Source organism: Leptonotus elevatus, chromosome 20, assembly GCF_054856555.1.
Source record: "Leptonotus elevatus isolate MCC_2025b chromosome 20, RoL_Lele_1.0, whole genome shotgun sequence".
NCBI lineage: Eukaryota > Metazoa > Chordata > Actinopteri > Syngnathiformes > Syngnathidae > Leptonotus > Leptonotus elevatus.
In genome coordinates this window covers 11,132,925-11,154,810 of record NC_141258.1, presented here as the reverse complement: position 1 = coordinate 11,154,810, position 21,886 = coordinate 11,132,925, and the positions used below count along the sequence as shown (strand labels likewise).

At 39.6% G+C, this 21,886-nt stretch overlaps 2 protein-coding genes across 5 annotated transcripts in view; one reads left to right on the top strand and one right to left on the bottom strand.

Annotated features, from left to right (window-relative positions):
- Positions 1–21,886, bottom strand: part of foxj1b (forkhead box J1b) — a 44,273-nt gene that overhangs the window by 7,330 nt on the left and 15,057 nt on the right. The window contains exon 3 of one of the 4 annotated variants that reach the window (XM_086063717.1): positions 3,775–3,878. The exons of 2 other annotated variants lie outside the window; for them this stretch is intronic. The gene's annotated coding sequence lies outside the window, so the exon portion shown is untranslated. Of the gene's footprint in view, positions 1–3,774; positions 4,072–21,886 lie in introns of those variants that run through there. One more of the 4 variants, XM_086063718.1, reaches the window with a different exon arrangement.
- Positions 2,638–20,480, top strand: ubald1a (UBA-like domain containing 1a). Its single transcript, XM_086063720.1, has 3 exons — positions 2,638–2,902; positions 3,374–3,433; positions 17,765–20,480. The coding sequence occupies exons 1-3, from the start codon at positions 2,795–2,797 to the stop codon at positions 18,092–18,094; spliced, it is 498 nt and encodes a 165-aa protein (XP_085919846.1). The 5' UTR covers positions 2,638–2,794; the 3' UTR covers positions 18,095–20,480.

Here is a 21,886-nt window from a genome sequence, read left to right as displayed (position 1 = left end):
TTGCGCAATAGCTGTTTTGATAAGTTAGCAATGACAAAAAAGGTTTTTCGAACACACTTGTAAAGGCATAATTACAATCAATATATGTATTCAAACACTCCTAGCACAAAAATATAAAGCAATCAAATGAAAAACATCAAGTTTATTTTTGTTTCTACGCCGCTGACAAAATAATAATAAACTGCGTTACGTTCGTAACATCGACATTTCTTACGTCGGAAACCTCTATACTCTATTGTACAGGAAACCTGAAACAGCATTATAATGAGCAAGGATTGTGCAGTGTAGTTAATGTAAAAAAAATATTTACAATGGTGGAAAAAAAAGTTTTGAGTGACACTTTATAGCAATAGTATTATTGCAGTTTTATAGCTCAGCATTGCTAAATCACAACAATAACATCCTCCCAAATGAACACCCTTTTGCTGCACTGTCAAGGTTAGATATTGTTATTATTTCCAAGCATATGATCACTGCACATATTTAAGCATTCAGACCTATTTTTCTTTTGTATACCTCTAGTATATACAGTATTTATTTCATAGATTATTATTTTTTAACTATGTTTATTCCTTTCGTGTATGAAAATCGAAAATAAAAACCGCTTCTATTATATTCCATTTCATTCTTACGGCTGTGGCTCGTCGGTCTGAATTTCAAGGAAACACTACCATCTAGTGGACATATGCCGCATCACAAGCCCCACATACCCACTCATTGAACAGCACACACACCGTCACGTGATGATATATATATATATATATATATATTATTATTATTTTTTTTAACAGTAATAGGACATCATGCATAAATATAAAAATAAAGAAGCTATTTTCTATTCTTGAAACCAGAATATGAACACATCTCATGAGGATTTAGAGCAGCAGGAGCTTGACAAACTTTTGCATTCACCTACTACGTGAAGCGCGTCCATGCTTTGACACTCAAAGAATGTGCATATATATATATATATATGTCAAGGCAGCTGTCGCATCCCGTCAAGGAAGCCTGATTTTAGCAGTGTTTCCGGGTTTGTTCAGCTCTCCTGTTAACAAAAGCCTTGCTTGGTGAGACATGCAAATGTTTGAACAGCTGCTCTTATTGTTGCCCGGTTTGCCACTGTCCTCTCTAGTCTACCAGGAAATGAGTAGTGAGAAAATATCCATACAGTACACAGCACATCTACATGTAATGGTTTGGATGCAGGTGCTTGATGAGGGCTCTTTACAACACTTGCAAATGGCAACATTGCCCTTTATTCGTTAAAAGACACACACACAGAGAGGTGACAAATGTAATGTCATTATTTAATGACATTTATGCATCAATGATTTATTTGAAATGACCATACCGACATGGTGAACAATTAATTCCTGTTAGTGTTGCCTTCTGTAGTTTAGGTAGATAAAGGATCGTTTACATTTCAGTAAAAATATTTTCTATAATGTTATAGGATCTTTTTTTTTTAAGCGTTTAGGAACGGAATTCCGGCGTTAACCATCCCTGTACGTATTATTTATTTATTTAACACTCAAGGCTGTTAAAGTGATAATCTTCGTTTGACCGCCAGAGAGCGTCCTTTCCAAATATTCAGTTTTATTAGCGTGAAAATGCTTCCTACAAATAATGCCGTAAAGAACGTTTAAAATGTAAAAAAAAAAAAAAATGAAATCCCTATAATATGGGGTTGCTTTGTGTTTCGCAATTTGGACGAAAATGCTATTTGTTAATCAAAATCTACACTTATCTTAATATAATCCCTCAGTACACACATTTGCACATCTGCAGTTTAATAAAGGAAGTAGTATTGCGGGAATTACGTAATCCTAATGCCGCTCCGTTACCGCATCCTGTTGTTCGTATGTTTGACGTGTTAATGTCGTTTTGCACAAGTCACGCGTGACTGATTTCCTGCGCTCATAATACATTTTTAAATTTAATTTCCTTCCAATTACTTACAGTATGTTATTCATCATTTAATTGCCTTGCCTTGTACGTCATCCAGCAGCTTTGTAGCAGTTTAGTTCAAGATAAATGCACATTTACCTGTACTAACTGCTGATATGTTGTATTTGCCGACAATATAAATCAATTAAGAGTAGAGAAACAGTGAAGATGAGACAGTGTGCATGCACAAATAAACAGTCCACTCGGTATGGATAGTGTAATACATACTAGTCGCTTTCTGCACGCATGGCTATCGGTTGTCCCTAAATTAACTCCGAGCGATGTAATTGCCGTTGGTGGATTTGTTTACCATATTTGGCAAGAGAGCTGCGCTGCAAGCGGCGGAATTGGACGAGAGCGGCCGTCATTCACAAAAGTCAGCCTTCCTGGAGCTTTCCAAACAAAGCGGGTCCGCATGGGAATTGTAGTCCAAAACAAATCGTCGCCGAGCTCCCTCGCGAAGCCATTTAGAGCCACTATGTGGATTTTTTGCAGTCTGTGAGTTTCTGTTTGAAACCTTGCTTTTTTTTGTTGGATTTTATGATTTATATATCACGAATAATCCAAACACGGCGGTCATAAATGACTAACAGACACGCGTGATCCGAGACGCTCCTGTTTCCGTCTACATTTCCCACGCGCGTTGCACTCATTTGATTGGCTAACACGTGCTGTCAATGATCCGCGGTCCCGCCCTCCACCGCTCCTACAGTAAATATTTGTGTTTGCCCAGCCGGCTGTAATGGTGGACGACTGAAGGGGAGGAAAACGGAATACAACTCGAGTGAAGAAAAGAGGAAAACGGTCGAAAGTCTGCTTTTGACTTAGGACACGGGCTTCGTCGAAAATGGATGAACTTAAACATCAAGTCATGATTAACCAGTTCGTCCTGACGGCGGGTTGTGCGGCAGACCAGGCGAAGCAGCTCCTGCAGGCGGCACATTGGCAGTTCGAGGTGAGGGGGAAAAGAAAATGAAGTCGGCACGCGGCGTCTGTTTATGTTTGCTACATTCGGCTAGCTAGCGCCCGTGTGCTTCGCCAAACATCTGCATCCTTTTGCATTTCAACAAACGCGCTTTAAAAGCGTTTAACTTCAACAATTGCGCGACATACATTCGTTTTGCACATTCTAGTCTAAAGATGTAGCAGTGTTTCGAAACACACTCACTAGCATATCCAATTAGACTTTACTCTAGATTATGTGTTATAATCCGACCTATGCTAGCGCTGTTCATGTGTGAGCATTTCCGCAATTAACGGCCATCGTTTTGTCGAAAAGCAAACCCGGACATGCATTTGTTTCGCCACATGCCTGTTCTATTGCGAAACAAGCCATGTTGGCCCCTGCTTCGCCATTTGTAAATACATTTTAAAAAATCACAATAAAAGACTCAAAATGTAATTTAACTTGTGTTTTGTCTTATAGACTGCCCTCAGTGCCTTTTTCCAAGAAACAAACATCCCATATGGCCATCATCATCAAATGGTGAGTTTGGGGTGAAAACAACTCTTTAAACTTTTAATTTGCATTTCTTTTTGGAGTTAAAACAATCACCGTAAGCTATGAATGGTGCCCTAGGTTCCACGAAGGGCGATAACGACACTCACAGGCTGGGAGGGCTGGTGTGTTACTAACAATAACAAAGCACATGTCGGCCATGTTGTGAGCTTCCAGAAATACTGTAAACACACACACTCACTGGCGGCAGCCACGCTGACACACACAGCCTGCAAGGAGGAAAAAAAGAAGCAACTGCTAATGCATTTATGAAAAGAAAAAAATAATAATGAGAAAATTTGTTTTAATCCAGAGCGGAAAATACACACTGTGTTTCCTGGAAGAGGGGCAGTGCCTTTCTCAATAGTCCCACTGTGCTTGTATTCATCTCATATGTTTGTGTGTACTCCCCCTCACATGACACATCAGCAACCTTCAAGAAGAGGGGGTAGACACATCATTGTGGGGTAAAGTAGAAGGTGTTGAGCTATATAAACACACGCTCACACTTTAAATGTTTTGAAAACTAAGACACATTCGTTTTGTGACCAGAGAAAACAACACATATCGCAAAATTCATTATAAAGCATACTTAAAGTCAGTGTAAAGAAATGCTTGGAGCTCTGTTTGGCCATTTATCACATGAGTGTCTTCTCCATGCTCATTATGAGTGTTTTCATTTTGTATTTTCTGTGTTTGTGGTGGGCGAGTGGTTAGCACTTCCGCCTCACAGTTCGGTAGCTGGGGGTTCGAATACAGTGTCCAGCCGTCCTGTGTGGAGTTTACATGTACTTACAGAAGTTCAGGAACAGTTAATCAGCAACTATTTTGATAAAAGATTAGTTTGGAGACCTTTAATTAAACCAAGTCGTCAGAATTTCAGCCTCTCAACAGTAAATACGTTCTCAGGTTTTTCTAGTGCTCCATTAAAAATGACAAATTATCTTTGTTTAGTCAAAATAAATATTTGCATATGTCTGCTTTTACTTTGGAAAATAATGTTTTTGCATATTTTTTGACATGTTATAGACCCAAGCAGCAATTGAATCATAATCAATTTATGTTTATGCATTTTCTGTGCTGTCAATTTAAAATATTGTTCAGTCTTTTTTTTTTTTAATGAGCTGGGTGATATGGCTGAAAAGTAATAATTAATATCCATCATTTCAGATTTTTCTAATTAATAATTTTTTTGCCATTATTGCTCGTGAACGGCTTGAGTGGCCAATAAGGAATTCTTACTTAATACCCTGTTACTTTTTTTTTCTCTGGGGTTGGTTAAAGGAGTAAGTCTACTGTTCCATAATGAAGAACTTGAAACTCGAATATGAGAAGTTATGAGGTTTCCTCATGGTAGCAGATTCTGTTGCTAGTATCAAATTTCATATAAAACCTCATGCCAAATCATTGCAAATTACAATGAACAAGTCAATGACAACTATTTTAAAATAGGGAAGTACTTGTCAATAATCTTGTTTAGTCATTTAATTGTTGTTTTGTTTACTAGTAGTGACGGGACAGTGTTTTGATTTTTATTGCCACTTTCTTATGGTTTTAGAACCGAAAAAGTACCAGGCTCCTGCTTGTCATCCAGTCCCAATAAGAGTGTCATAATCCTCTTTTTAATCCGTAAAGTGCTTCTTCTTTTTGTTGCCATTGTTTAGTACAGCTCATTGCTGCAGACATCGGAGCACCTCCCTAATGTGTGTGGTATTGTTTAGAGGCGTGTTCTTGCGTAATCACAAATTCTTGTTCTCTTTTTGTTTTTATGCCAGCATGCACGCCTTTTTCCTCCCATATGCTTTACATTCATGTATTTTGAGCTGGCATATTGTGTGTGTGTGTGTGCATGTGTGACTCCCAACAGTTGTACAGTAGAGTGGCATGTTCAGCCATCATGCGGTAATTTAGGCCACAATGTCAATTGCTATACAGATTAAATTCATTTCGCTTCATTGCTCAGTCTTAATTGTCCCTCCCTTCAGTTTCACGCTAATATGAGTGGTATTAATGTATAAATATGGAACAGTGTCACCTTTAAATAAGAGCTTCACATTTGTTTAGGAGATTTATAAGGGGAATAATGTCTCAGTTGTTGCTATGGCAACTTTGCTTCACCTACTTAATGATCTTATAATTTTGGTGGACCAGCCAAAACATCTCTTGTTAGCGCTAGCGTCAGTGCTAATTACAGTTCAGTCATCTTCCTGCACACTAAATGACAGTGTCTAATAAAATACATACACTCATGTTACAACTTGACATGAAAAGGGTAGAACATTTTATACCACTTTTAGTGACCAAAATGATTATTGGTCGTAATATTGCTAAAAGAAACAACATAACGTTCTACAGATACAGAATTGCAATTATTTGTATTTTATTTTCCAAAACACCTCACAAAAAACACATCAATCTGTTCTCTTATTGGTAGGGATAGACCGATGATCGGCCATTTTGAAGAATAATATGGCTGATAATAGATCCATTAAAAAAAAAGTGTTCAGGGGGGGGGGGGGGGGCCAGAGAACTAATCATTTAAGTTTTCATAGATGCTTCTGACCCTGGGAACCCTCTGCATCTTCTGTCTTTGTTTGAAATTAAAACTAGATAAGTACAATTTTAATATTAGTTATTTTTACATTTTTAAAAACTTGTACTGTAGCAAAAATTAGGGAGCTATTTCAGTATTTATTTCACTTTTCCAAACATGCTACCGCCCCTGGAAGATTCCTGAACTTTTTGTTAAGATTTGTAAAACAAAGATGTCTATTGACTAAAATTTATTTTTTAAACTCCAATATTTTACGAACCACAAACAATAAATATATGCTTGAAATAAAAAACTAAATAATATCTGTAGTTTGTATCTTTAAAAAAATGTATGCCAATATTTTCCCCTTTGGTGAAAATGAATATCGGCTCCAAATATTAGTTATCGGTGTCTTTGACTACTAATAATCAATACCGGTCTATCTCTACTTTTTGGTCGCAAGAATGTTAACAGGGATGTTAGCTGTATTGTCTAGCAAGTAGGACTGTGCGAGTGCAGAAGCGAATTGGCCGCTAAAAACTAAATACGGTATTCAAGATCATTCTAATGTATTGTAAGTGGCAATGCTTGCACAAATGTTATTAGTAAACCATTTCATCCCTCGAATGAGACAAAATAGCTGACCTGTTATGTTTTTTAATTAATGAGAATAAAACATTGTGGCTCTGAATGTTCTCAACGCCAGTTTCCATGTCAGTGTTGGGAGTTGTGAATGTCGTCATGTTTTTCTTTTACAGAATGCAAACTATTTGGCACTGCTGCACTTCCAAAATCAGCCTCAGGCTATTAGCCAGAATTCCCAACCATCAGTGAACCGACTAATTGGTTGCTTTGCCCATCTGTACTTGTTAGCCACTAAAAAATGCCAAGTAATACTCACTTTATTTTCCCTGTCCGTTTTGACAGTGCAGGTGAGCTTGTCAATAACTGGTTGCTTGCATGTCACATCTCATATTCAACATGTGGTGAATGAAGTGTGTTTATGAAAACTGTTTCTTAATAATGAAGTATCTCTTAATTATACAGTTACTAGTTAAATAGTAGGTAACAAACTCGTACCTTTTTTGAGACTGAAACGGGGTTCCTTGCCTAGAACCCATTAGCCTGATGCTAATGCTAAGACAACATTATGGTCGGGGAGGCGTTTTCAGCGGCGCAATTACATTGTAGTCAATGGACTTCGTGTGCGGGGGGCGCGATGGCGTGCCGGGCGGCGCGTTTGGGTCGTTTCCGGCGACCATTTCGCTACTTCGGCCATTTCGCCGGCCTTGGTTGAATTGAACTTTTGACACCATCGCGTCAGTGACAGCCAATCGGTGTCGATAGTCCATGTCACCAAATACGTCACAGACAAAACACAGGAAGCGGTTGCAGAACATGTAGCATAGCAATGGAGGATAGCTTGATCGTCGCGGTTTTCAGACACCCGGAGCTGTACGACACTGCGAGTTACGTGTAATTTATTTTCTGCGTTTCGGTTTTCGGCTAAACATTTCTCATTTTCGGTGCATCCCTAATTCTATCCATGGCAACCAAGCATGTCTGGTGTGGGCTGTTCCAAAAGATAGAATAGCCTTCACATTGCGTTGCACCCGTGTGCCTTGTATTGACAAAAAGTCACCTAAGGTTAGTTGGCACACACACCAGAACAAGTTGTGCCATGAATGCCAGAGGATTTAGCCTGCTAAATCTCTTGCCATCATTTCCTTTTTCCCGCCTGTGTGACTGCGTGTGCTTGGGCACGCCATGTAAAAGAGCTGCCATCAACTGCACAGACTTGCGGTGAAGAATGTTTGTTTTTCCTTACATGTGTGTCACTTTGAGTGTGTCACACAAACCCACATGCGGGACAGTTCTTCAACGGTTATCTGTTTTGAGATTGTAGGATTTACATCAGGGTGTGTTGACGGACGGTTCATACTCTGCGCTTTGTGTCCTCGCTTTGTTTTGCTCCATTACTCACAAACTGCGCCCACAGAATCTAACAATGCTCACACCTTCAGCGTGTTTATGCGAGAATGCAACACTTTTCTTTCCAGATACTCCTCTTTCCTTCGTTATGGCACGGACATGAAAAATCAAATGTTAGACAATGACGTACAGTAAATTATATAGCCAAATTTCCGATGGTCTGCGAGGTCACGAAGGTGTGATTTGTGATTGGAGAAGGGAGTCAAGAGGTGGGGGAGAAAGGGAGCCAGGTGGTTGACCTGCTTGTAGCCAGTGCAGTGGTTTCCCCAATGTTTTATTAGGCCGGCGGGCCGCCAGGCTTTTCTTACACACCCGCTAGGCTAAGCGACGCGTCCATATAGAATCACAGCAAACGTTGCACCGATCTGTCGATCTCCGTCTCCATCCTATCCTCACCTCTAGCAAGACCCCAAGATACTTGAACTCCTCTACTTGGGGCAGGGTCTCATCCCCGACCCGCAGAGGGCACTCCACTCTTTACCGACTAAGGACCAGGGTCTCAGATTTGGAGGTGCCGATTTAATTGATTTAATTATTCGTTGACTGAAAGTGTCCCAGGACTCTTTATGGGGTAGTCTGGTGATGTCCAACAGTGACAATTTGATCTGTAATCTTCTGATGGACAATCCAAAGCATCTCGTTGGCTGTTCAGAGGGAAAAATAATTGTTCTTCCCAGAGCTATCACACCATCATCACTGTTTTCATGATTACACGTTTTCCCCGTACAGCCTCAATGAACATAGTGAATCCTCATGTGACCAGAAATAAGGAAGCGGCCCAGCTGGATGACTTCCACAGCTGTCCGGGAACATGTGACCCCTATCATCATGTGACTCAGCCCAGAAACAAACACAGTGACAAAGCCTGCTTTAATCCTGCCACAGTTATGGCTGTTAAAGAAAATGTGGCGAGGGCCTCATGTGGTTTCCTGCTATTATAGTCAGGACTAGGGTGGTCGATAAATGAGGTTGTGATAATGTACGCTGCTTTAATGGGTCAAAGAAAAAAGGCAACCGCCACTCTAAACAATAGAAACACACCGTGCAATGCTGACAAAATACATATCTGCTACATATTAAATCATCCTCAGTTGTATTCCGTTAGATAACACAGCCTCCTCATACAAATGAGTACCCGCATACTGTGTCATAAATGCCAGGAACAAATAGTGTTTCAGTGACCCCGACTTTATTGTGCCGTAATTGCCGGTTATTACCGCCATCACGCACAAGGTGGATTCAGCACGTTTTATTAAGGTCAATGTGCAGATTATGTACAGCGACAAAGCAAGCCTGATTCAGGTGTCGAGGTTTGAGTAAATGCCCAAAATGTGGTCTTGGCGTCAGGATGTGCCAACCTCCACCTTTTTCATCTAAAGTTCTTATCTTGGAGAGTGAGTAGACTTGGACCTGGTACTGCGCCCATGCAGACGCTGGCAGATGTAATCTGCCATTCATAAATCATGATGGGACCGCATCGACTGTCTGCTCTCATTTTTGTCTGTCGGAAACACCTTCCGTCTGTCGTCACTCGCTGAGGCGTAAGGGAGCGAATATAAAGGAGACTGTTTGTGCCAACACGTCTGGCTATGTGGACTAATAGCGTGCCAATGTCAGGTATTTGGCCAGAATCTAAGGCCCGCTTTGTACGTCTGCCATAACGATAGCGCAGAATGAGGTGAACCTACAATATTTAATGCATTTTTTTTTACGTGATTTCATTGACTATGATAATCCGCGGGGTGTGACGTAGTGTGCACATCCATGCCAGGCAGTTGGCCACATCTGAAGTCACTAGCTAGGGCAGTGCTCCGCTTGTTCCAGCATGTTACCCTGCACATTTCCTGGAGCACCGCTTCCCAGAACCCTAACCACCGGCACAAAGGCTTTTAAAAGAACACATCTTGGTGGAAAGATTTTGTGCTTCAAATTCACTCCTTTAGTCCCTAGCTGCGGTCGGGCCCGGCCAATTGCGTCAAACCCTGAAAGAGCTCCTCTTTTGCAACAAAACGGTCTTGTCACATTGGCCTGTTTCTCGGGTTAGACGGTAGCGAGCTGAGATCTAATCTTACTATTCTTGTGCTGTCACCTTCACAAGCTTAGTTCATCCTTTTCCTGCTTTGCTGGATCACGTTTGTAACCCCTAAGCCGTTTTGTTCTGACTGGTGTATATTCAAGTTTGCGGAGTGAAGCAAAAGGCCGGTTGCTTCTAGACGCGTTTAGATACGAACAAATAGGGCTTCTCTTGGCAATCTGAACCGGAGTGTTTTCCTTGCAGCTGCTCTCCCTCGTGATGACCTTTGGCCCAGTTTCCGTAGCCGGTCTTTTACCAAGCCAAACTATTTTGCTACATATGAGTGGGCCTTGGCATCTATTGTTAGCATGCTTGCCATTGTAGTGCGTAGTACAGAGTGCAAAAAATGCTCCATTTAGTCCCAGTTCTCCTATCATCTTCCTGTTGCGGCCTCCCAAATGCCTTTCCGTCTTCCTCATGTTGTTTCACCTTACATTTGACGTACGCATACAAAAACATGAGGTGGACCGACTGGCTAATGATCAACTGTGCATGTGTATGTCTGTGAGAGGGATTTCAGCTGCTTGGAGCTGAGGTGGAAGGAGTGAAAGGGTCGGGGGTGGTAAGTGGAGGGGACGGTCAATTTGAGTTGACGCAAACATTTAGCAGCACCTGTTGGAAATTAATATCCAGGAACTCGTTTACATTTAAGTCACACTATGGCTTTATAAAAGTGCTGGTCTGCTTTTGGTGACTCGGTTTGTGTAGAATTTGTCGCTGACCGGCACCAAACCTCTATTAAGGGAAAAATAATGGCTTGATTCTTGTCATGTTTTTGCATTTCTTTTGGGGGAAAAATATGCCAAGCTTTTGAATTAAAATATCCCGTCTCGTCTTTTATTTGTTAAATTGTCTGCCAGTGGCATGTGTCTATGAAAAAGGAAATTTGGTTTGATCATATGTTTTAAAATAACTTTTTTTGTGCCAAATATCAGAACTGAATTGGCCTAAAAAAACATAGTTAGGCTTAGTCATTAAAGTTGTTACTCAGTTACACTTTCCTCTCTCACAGACACACACAAACAGAACAATTCTGGACATGTCTGGACCAAAAAAACAACAAAAAGTGTTGCTTTTATAAACGTCTATAGTTTAGAGTTTTGTTGTTTATTAAAAAAAAAAACTCTGGGGGGTAAAAAAAATAAAGTATTGTCATGGGACCACAGTGATATTTTTTCTCCGAGGCTATGTACTAGTGTAGATACTGTAAATACTCATTTATGGAGGTAATAGATTTAATGTTTATCAAGCTTAAATAAATAAAAATACTATGTTGCTGTATGTCAACACTTTCAATTTGTCTTATTTGAAGTAGCCTGGGTATTGCCAAAAACCTTGTGATATAATGCATATAGCGATACGATACATATGATACACATGTATCTCGATACATAGCCTTCAAGGTCATATCTATCCTGATATGTTGCGTGACTTTACATACATTTTTCAGTAAACACGAGTCATATGTATACCTAAATGATATTTTTATTACGCTGGACAGCAAAAAAGTTTTCCTCTTCAAATCTTACCAGCGCTTCTGGTTTACGCATTAAAAAAAAAATTTGCACACCCCTAGCCTTAGTCTGGTATGGTTTAGCTAGCTGTCATTGGACACAGGACGAGACCACATATTCAACGCATCAACAGTCTGCATTATGAAACCAGCATCTTGTACTGTGGCTGTATAGCCAACCCCTGGCTCTTTGCTTTATCAAGTACATACCACGTCAATAGTCTCATCGTGGCGTAATACGTATCATTGATTTGAATTGTGTTGCCAGGCCGCGAAAGCTATTGAAAATGTCTCGCCTTTTATGTGGATGTATAGACATAGATGTTCCAGCCTACTTTCAGGCCAGAACAACTAAAACTAAACAAAAGATAAAAAAAAGTATCAACCATTTTAAACTTATTTGACACTTGACTGCGATCCATACCTCCCACTGATTCATTGGACAGCTTGGATAATGGGTATAAAATGTGTTTTCACTTCGTGAGACTTTGCAGAAGTCAGAAAACGTATCTTTTATGTATTTCAGGGTTGCCCGAGTAGTGCACAGGAGACATGTTGCTGCAGTTATGCTCGTCTGTTTTTTGGACTTTGCCACACAGACTTTGTTTCAATGTATGTATTGTGTGTTGTTTGGGAAGATAACTAGTAGAGCCTGAAATAATTTTACCAGCTGTTAAGTTCTGAAATCCATGATGTCTTACTTCAACATGTAAAACCTCAGTTACAATGTTGACTCAATCACATTCTACAGAGTCAGCGGAAAAATTCTGAAAGTATGACTGTACTGACTGACATGAATTCAGACTCAATCTTTCCTTTTCTAGGTCAATTGGATTACCAAAATTACTTCTATTTGCTAAATGCCAGAATAATGACAGAATGCATGACTTTCTTGAAAGTCAGAAGTTAAATACATTTCAATAGTATTTGTACTATTGCCTGTATGATTTGGGTCAAACGTTTTGGATATCCTTTCACAAGCTTCTCACAATAGTTGTCTGGAGTGTAGACCCATTTGTCCTGGCAGAACTGGTGAAACTGAGCCAAGTTTGTAGGGTAGAATATGATTGGCTGCTTGCAGAGTTGAGTTAACGAGCCACCTCGTTGAAGATAGTTGCCTTAGCCTTTTTAGAGAGAGGAAGCAAGACGATGCCTTTTTGCTTTGTTGATTTAAAAAATAAAAAATGTTGGTGCCAGCGGGTACTAGTTAGCCCAAGGACAACATGAATAGCCCACCTGTCTGTTTTAAAAATAGCTCACCAGTGATGGGACTTAATTAAAATAGAAGAATGTTAACATTTATGTAAAAACAATTAAATAATTCTAATTATTCTGGCATTTAGTAAATAATTGTGTTTGCGTAATTGTAATTGACTGAGCATAAAAGTTTAGTCTGATTTCATGTGAATCAGTGAGGGGATAAAGAGCGTGAGTCTTTTTTTTTAATGAAGGGTATTTAAACTTTTGGTTTCAATTGTAGCGTGTTTACATACGAGAGCATTGGGAAATCACAAATGAGCAGATTGCAATTCATGTGTTGCGAAATACGGCCAACCATTCCCATGCCAAATGGGTTAAAACAGCCAGAGAGTCTGCTAAGAGGCAAATGAAAGCTTGCCCAGTGGTGTAGCATCACAGAGGATAGCATAACATAGCATGTAAAATGAGAGGGGAAACCCCCCCCCCCCTTCTCCCCCTTACTTCATTTCAGCCTTGCACACACTCTTAGTATTTGTCAGGAATGCGTTTGGTGAGGCTGGAAATAACTCGCGTCTCATCTGTTTGCACATAAACACGCACGCATGTTCGCCCAGCCCACAAACGGTGGAGTGTTTAAGGCGTGCCGAGGCTCACCGCCGCTCGGCCTGTTTGGGGTGGCTGCTGACCATCAGCCACGCGTTCCTCATGCCGGCAAACTGACTCGCAAGAGAGCTGCCGGCATCGCCGCCACCGCAGAGCCTCGTCCTGTCAACAGAAGATCTGCACTCTTTCCTCACAACAGTCGTCGCCATGGTAATGCCTGTCTGTTGGCTGTGTTTTCAACACAAACTCCCAACTCCTTGTCCAGCAACCCTTTTCCGTGTGGAAAAGCAAATGGCTAGACCACTTGGAACTTAAATCACGCTATTGATCTGAACACTTAACGATGTTCCAGCGTTTTCACTACAAGTTATAGAAACAAAAAGGTATTAACCACAATATCACTTATCAGTTTTTGATTAACTGATAGTTTACATTCATTGCCAGCCAGTAGGAAACAAAGTTAAGCATTAACTCTTTTGTCACTTGAGCTTGGTTTCTAAGGTCAACTCTCTCACCTACTATTGCTTCAAAGGCATACAAAACATAATATAACGCTATCAGTGTTGATCGAATTCCATACAATTCAGTTTCCATTATTTGCTACAATCATGAGCAAACAAGTGAACAGTACACAACTGAAGTGACCTTTATGGTACAAATGGAGCATTGTTTTTACATAGCACATGGGAACATTTTGAGCATTCATAATCACAACCTCAATCCCCTGAGAAATGATTGTATAATCACATGTTAGCAATTCAAAATAATGAAGATCATTTTGACCGTTTTGGAATGTTGCAATTTCTCAGTAAACTAGAATCATCTTTTAAAATGATTCAAATGTTTTTTTCAGTGCAGATACCGATGCCTATTATTGGTCGTCACGGGGGCCGATAACCGATATGTGGAGCCAATATTCATTTTGAGTAAGGGGCGGGGGAGAGATTGGCGGGGGGAAAAAAAAAAATATATATATATATATATATATATATATATATATATATATATATATATTCAAATGCCAATGTTGACTTTGTTGTAATGGCTTAAAGCATGTTTATTGAATCAATTTTTCGGACTCAGTACGTCTTAAAAAGCTAAATTAAACAAATAAATACCTTAGCGCTCTAGAGTTTTCTACAGTAAATATTGTTTAAAAATATCTGAAATATTAAACTTTCTCAACTTTCACTATCAGTCTTCGGATAAAAAAAGAAAAAAAAGACCGATATCAATATTTGTCAAAATACCCAATATCGGCACCCTATAACTAGTGTTGTTCCGATACCTTTTTTTGACCCCCGATACCGATTTCCGATACCCAGCTTTGCAGTATCGGCCGATGCCGAATTACCGATACCATACAGATACCGAGGGTATTTTTTTGCCATTAGTTCCAATAGGATATCTTGGCTTTGCATGCAGTGAACACGTCACACATCAGTTAATTTCGTACACAAGCAAGACACAAGATGCTGAATCCAAAGTCGTATATTAGCGTCGTAAATAATGGTATGGCCTGAACAACACTACATATAACAAAGAATAACAAAAAAATAGTACCGGGTAGTTGTAATCGGCTGAAGCTGGCATTATTCTACTGTAGATAAATGGCAATTATAGTTTACCTACAACGGTGACCGCGCATAATGATACTATTGTTATTGTTCGTTGTCGTCTTGACACTAGGATGGCGAATATAAAGATTATGAGCAAAGCCTCGGGTCCAACATCTTCGACAAAACCTACCATAAAGGCACACCAATGCTTTTGTAACCAACCAACTAGCATATTTTCCTCCATTTTAGTTCCTGTAGGACTAATATGGTAATTGTCCAACACTTTTCAATGTCATGTCAATCCAAATCCCACCATGAGGACAGACGCTTTTATGTAAAGGATACTTTTTCCCTTTTTCCCTACCCTCAAAGTTCATCATTCCTTTCCAAGTCTTCTTCTGGTCAGCATCAAACAAAAAGCTCAACGTGTAAACTGCAGTGTGTGGTCTCGGCATGTGTTAGCTGAACAACGCAAGTGCATGCGTCTATGGATGAGTCAGAGGTCTCGGCAGACAACCCGAGAGGACAGGTGTCAGGTTTTTCCCTCATTTTCTATTCAAGGACATAGAAGGCCTCATCCTCAGTCACCCGCAGGAATACCGTTGACAAATTTGGAAGCTAAACAAATCCCGTTATTAGCCCGCCACTGTTGTGCACTCGCAAAAAGCAGTAGAGGTCACAAGTACTTGGTGTGGTGTCGCTTTACCGCAGGAAACGGCCTCAAAGACATGAGCCAGCACTTCCTGTCAGGAGTGTACCGCGGACAAGCTCACCTTACATAACAGCATGGCAAAGGAAGAACCTATGGAGCGCTCGAACCCAGCCAAGCGTGACCCCCGAGAATGTTAAGCAGCAGCACTTTTAGGGGGCACACTGGTTCCGTTTCACACACGCATAACCCTTTCCCCAGGAGAAATGTTTTACTCCTGTTGTTTTTCAGACCACTGTTTGGACTCTGAGGTCAAATGCGTGGCAATCTCGATGACTGTACAGGATACCGTGTTGGAAGCTACATTTGTTTTTTTTTCGCTGAAATTATTTCATGAAAATGAAGCTAAGTTTATGACTAAGCTAAGTTTATGGCTAAGCTAAGTGTATGATTTCCCCTGTAAACAGGCACAGATTCCGACCCACCTTCATTCTACATTAAGGACAGTAGAAAATGGATGGCCGATTTAGCTACGCATGTTAGCCAACAGTGTGGAGTCCCTCAGGTGAAAGTTGAGCTTTCAAACCCTGACCTATAGCCTCCTGGCTAAATGTGACTCCACCTTTTTGCCTTCCGCCGAAATACATCAGTTTGTTGTTTTCCTTGTCACAAGCGACTTGAAGGAGGAAGCTGTGTTCGAGTTTGTATGCGGAGGAAGCGGGCGAAAGGCACAAAACATTGAGCCTGCTCGGTTCGAGGCGCTCGGTTGCTGTTTTTGGTACAGTCACGAGTTGTGTGTGTGTGAGTGTGTGCGCTTTGGGTGTGTTGCCTGGCAGCACAACAGCAAGCCTGCTGGCACACGCATAAAAAAAAAATATTTTGGCGACTATTCATAGTGAGGGAAAAGGAGAGAACCTTGCTCTTCATGAAGAACATGAGTGTCAAGATAAGATTTTTAGCTTTAACATGCTATAGCACACGCTTGAGAAACGAGCGCTGTATGTTGGCCGGGAACTCAATTCAACTCGCTGTCAGACAAGATAGCTCTGCTTTAGTGAAGTCCGCTTATCTTAATGCTAACAAAGGAAAAAGCAAATGATAAATGTCACGCTACTGTTAGCATTGATAGTTGCGGTTTTAGGAGTGAGACAAATGATATTGCAATGCTCGCAGACATGTAATCGTTTTACAACATCCTACTGAGTCATCTACAGTGGCTGTTGTAGAAGTATTATTATTCTTCGTTTCTGTCTGTATGAATGAATGTGTTATACTGCCTCCTACTGGTCAAGGCAGGCACACGAGAAGGAGCAGCACAATGAATTGGATTGCAGCATTTAATCATGGTGTACAAACTAATTCTTTACATTTTAGTTAGTTAAGTTATTAATCTTGCAGGATATTATATAATAATAGGAATAATCATGAAAAGTGTGAATTTTTTTTTTTCAATCACCCAAAAACTTATAAATACATTCTATTTTAAATATTACAATGCACCCCAAGACGTATTTATACATTTAAAAAAAAATAATATAAATTATACTAGAGCATACAGAAGGCTTTGAAAATTCAGCCTCTGAATTAAAGAGAATGCTTGAAGCAATGGTAGTTATTACAAAAACGGACAGCAGGTGGCAGCAGAGTATAAGAGATCAACCAGGGCCATGTTGCAAAAAGCTCTTTCCCCACAGATTTGTGAATAATGATGAAACCTGGCTATATTCCAATGCTAATTTCTGCAAAACTGAAACAGATAGAAATATACTTTTTTTCTGATAAAATAAACTAATCTTTCTTTTGGTATGTTCCATGTTTTATATTACAACACAATATTCTGTGGGCCTTGCAAAATCCAATAAACCAGCTGGGAGTGAATGGGGTTGCTTCAGTGAAAATGTCTGGGAGTGAATGAGTTAATTTTTAATAATTTAGGTGCTACTTGTAGGGCTGAACAATTTTCAAAAATAATGAAATTGCGATCACACCCCCAAATATTACGATTTAATATACACTTATTTATTTATTTTTCCGAAAATAATCCCAATGGTGTCACTTGGAACCAGCCTCAGAGAAACAGGATAAAAAGGGCAGTGCTGAGATCTGTGAGCTTCGAACTGAACACCGTCAGCGTCAAAATGTCGACTTCCTGTTTTGGAAAAGCAATAATGGTTGGTTTTCCTTCCTTGCCCTCAGATGTGCACACCAGCCAACACACCAGCGACACCCCCCAACTTCCCGGACGCCCTGACCATGTTCTCCCGGCTCAAGGCGTCCGAGAGCTTCAACAGCGGCAGCTTCAACAGCGGCAGCCCCATGGCGGCGTCGGCGGCCACCTCGCCCCCGCCCCCTCAAGTGGGCGGCTGGGGGATGCCGCCCAACGTGCCCAACGCGCCGCCGCCCCCGCAGGGACTCTGGACTCAGGGGCAACCCCCCGCACAGCCCTGCCCCGCCTGGCCCACGGGCGTCAACCCCCACGCCGGCGCCGAGCAAAAGGCCAGCGTAGCGATGGAGGCGGAGAGATGAATGGCCACGCCCCCACGCCCGCCCCAGCCCACTCCGAGAGGCGGGGAGTTTGTCTTTTTTCAACAAAACAAAAAAAAAAATAATCGTGGCAAGACGGATGGATGGAAGGACGGGGAAAGATGTAAACCAAGAAAAACTTTGGGTGAACAATTTCAAGAGGAGAAAACCAATGCAAATAAGAAAGTAGAAAAAAATCCAGATACGCACACATAGTAATAAGAGAGTATGTGAAATCGTAGTTTTTTTCTTACATAAATGACAAGAGAAATATTTGAATTTGAAAAAAAAAAATTACGTCATGCCCAAGGACTCTATGTGATGTTCAAGGACATTCAAGGCAGCAAATTTTGTAGTTTTTTGTTCGGCCCCTTACTTTTTATTAGCCAGTGTGATTTTTTTTTTTTTCCCCCTCACTTGTCTTGTTGTGTTTCTGCAACTGTCTGTGCTGCATGACGAGAGAGGAACTTGCGATGCAGCGTTTAAAGTGACTGAAGCATCACGCACGTGTGTGCGTGCGTGCGGAACGCACACGCGGAAATCTATATAAATGTCTATGTAAAACACACACATGCATACACACGCGTTCGAGGAAACACCTCCATTTTGTCATCCCCATCGTCAAAGCGGGATTTCTTCTTACCTCACCCGGTGGTCACCTGACTTTTTTTTTTTAGCCGATCAGGGATTCTTCTTAAACCAACCGTTTGCGCTGACGACACACATGTTCGTACTTTTTTTTTTTTTTTCTGAAATGCAGAAGCCACTTTTGGTTCATGCTAGTTTATCCGCAAACAACAGCTTATTTTTCAAACAAAGTCTACTACTGTATACTTTTGAGATTATGGGTTGTACAAGGAGAAATAAAATAAAAAAACCACTAGTGGTTTAATATAATATTGTTTGTAATGATGATAGTTTATTATCTTGGAAGGCGGTTGTGCTGAAGCAGCTTAACTGGCTCTAGATGGGAGGGGGGGACGTAACTACTCCATTTTTTTTTTTACTGTTTGCAAAATATTTGCATGATTTGTCAATAACATTTTTTATAGCTAAAATTACACGAGCTTTCCAAAGCTAATAATGACAACTAATTTGAGTCGCATCATCTCAGATAGAGGAAGAACATCCTGGCAGGTTGTTGGATATGAAAGCAAATTAGGGCCACACTAAAAAGATGGAAAATTATTCTAGAGTAAAAAAAAAAAAGTCATAGGATTATGAAAATTCAGTTTACAAAGGCGAGAATAAAGGCTAAAAAGCGCGAGAAAAAGCTAAAAAGACAATTTTACGTAATATTTCAAGTGACATTTTCATAATTTTCTTAAAAAATAAAAATAAAATACTACTTAATTTTCTTATTCTCGCTATCCAGTGACTTTTTTCTCTTAATACAACTTCACGGTTGCGCTACGTTCGGAATGTTTCACTTTTTTGTTTTTTGTATAAAGAAATTCTCATAAAAAAAAAACTTAAGTTTATGACCGTTTTTCTCCAATTCTCCAGAGTTGTACAATAAGAAAAAAAGTTGTAGGATTATGAAAATTAAGTTTAAAAAAAGAAGGCGGGAATAAAGGCTAAAAATTCGAGAATTTCACGTGACATTTTCCCGAAAGAATACGACTTTTCGTAACGACTTCATTTTCTTATACTTACTACACTGCGACTTTTTTTCTAGTAATAAAACTTTTGTAAAAAAAAATATATATATATATGTGTACTTGCGCAACATTTTTTGTTTTTGTATAAAACAATTCTCATAAGACAAATAGTATTTTGTAAAATGGCAACTCAATTTTAATTTTATGAGCGTTTTTCTCAAATGGATTGTTTCCTAACTAAACAATAAATGTTCTTTTTTTGTGTGGCCCTAATGCTCATTTGTAATTCAGACTCACAAAAGACAGGATGCTAGATTTTACAAGAGTCACACGTACGAGTCGCCGGTCCTTCGATTTGCTAAGGGGGGGGTCAAGGGGCAGCTTAGGGGTGACCCTGATTTAAGGCAATATATTACATGCAGGGTCCACCCCTGGATTTGTGTTATTTTAATGATTTTATTAATTTTGAGATACGTTTATATATCCGGTGGACTTTTTTCTTCTTTTTTTTTTTAAGATTTAGGGCAATTTTGGGATATATTTGAAAAACTAATGTTCCTTGGTATTCTTTTGATCAAACTTGTTCAGTTCATCTTTCCCATGCTTCATACTTTATTTGGTTAAATCTGAGTGTTTTCTGGGTTGGCCTGTTCATAAATGGTTTCTCATGTACGTCCGCCGCCCCCACTTTGTATGACTGTATGAGACCATTCCCACAATATTTGTGGACTACCTGATAATTAACTTATCATTTTTGTGAACCTAAATAAATATTGTTTGTCAACCTATCACACAAGTGTTGCTTTTAATGTATCAATGAAGACGTACGGCTTATCTATAAAGATAATGTAAAGTAACATAGATAATAATAATCATGCATCAGATTTATATAGCGCTTTTCTAGACAGAGGAATGGATGCATTATTGATGCACTCACACATTCAGCCGACCTTCCGGTTACTGAACGACCCTGAGCCACGGCCGCCATGCGACGGTGAGTCCACGATGTCACTTTTGACGTCTATTAACCCGTGTTTATTCTTTACAACCAACAAGCATTTTTGGCTAATACCCTGAAAGATAAGAGGACCACAGATGAAAGGCGAAAAGGAAGGACGATAAGAGAGAAGCGAGATCATCTGTGAAGCCAAGTATGTCTCCTTGAATCGTTGGCTCCTCAGATGTAAACACAAAACACCAGCTGCCCAGTAAATCCAACACTCCCGTGTCCTAAACTGACTTTCACACTCGCTTCCTCCTCTACGGGAACTAATGATGAGAGCGGGAGCCAATTTGTCAATGTTCTCATTGCTGTGGATGTGAAGTGAATGTCGACGATTGCAGCACAAACAAGAGCACTAATTGAGCACATGATGAGTATTCTGGAACGACCCAGAACTGTAATGAAGGCTGTGAAAGTCTCCTGGGGAAAAACTGTTTGTGTATACTTCCTTAGAATGAATATATATATATATATATATATATATATATATATATATATATATATATATATATATATATATATATATATATATATATATATATATATATGCACACACAATTTGGCAGTAATAAATGTATTTAAAACATTTATAATAATGCATATATTTGTGGAGACTGGGGTCAAGTTGTATTTTACAATTTTACAAGTTTCTTCATGTTAAAGGTTTGATAGCGCTTAATATAAAAAGAAAAATGCATTGAGCAGTCACCAATGTCTTACAAATGCAATTATGCCATCTAGTGGCAGAAAAAATGACAACACAAATCAACATCACACTCGTTTTTATACAGTGCAGTACATCTTTTTAACTCATTCACGGCCATTGACGGCTATAGACGTCAAAAATTCATTTGAACTATTTCTATTAGTTTCACATTTTTTCCACTTTTGTTAACAAGAGTATAAAAACTTCGATTTTTTTTATTGTACATTTAGAACAGATATAAAATTTGTGGTTAATCGTGAGTTAACTATTGACGTCATGCGATTAATTACAATTAAAATTGTAATCGTCTGGCACCCCCAAATTTTTAATAATCTTTTTATCCAATAACTCAATTAACTCACAATTAATCACACATTTTATATCTGTTCTAAATGTACAATAAAAAAAATCTAGGTTTTCATACTCTAGTTAACAAAAGTGGGGAAAAAATGTGAAACTAATAGAAATATTTCGAATGAATTCTG

Excerpts from the sequence above, each read along its gene's own strand:
- ubald1a (XM_086063720.1), top strand. The coding sequence starts at position 2,795 with ATGGATGAACTTAAACATCAAGTCATGATTAACCAGTTCGTCCTGACG. Across the intron at positions 2,903-3,373 it reads CGGCACATTGGCAGTTCGAG|ACTGCCCTCAGTGCCTTTTT; the intron begins GTGAGGGGGAAA and ends TTTGTCTTATAG. Across the intron at positions 3,434-17,764 it reads ATGGCCATCATCATCAAATG|ATGTGCACACCAGCCAACAC; the intron begins GTGAGTTTGGGG and ends CCTTGCCCTCAG.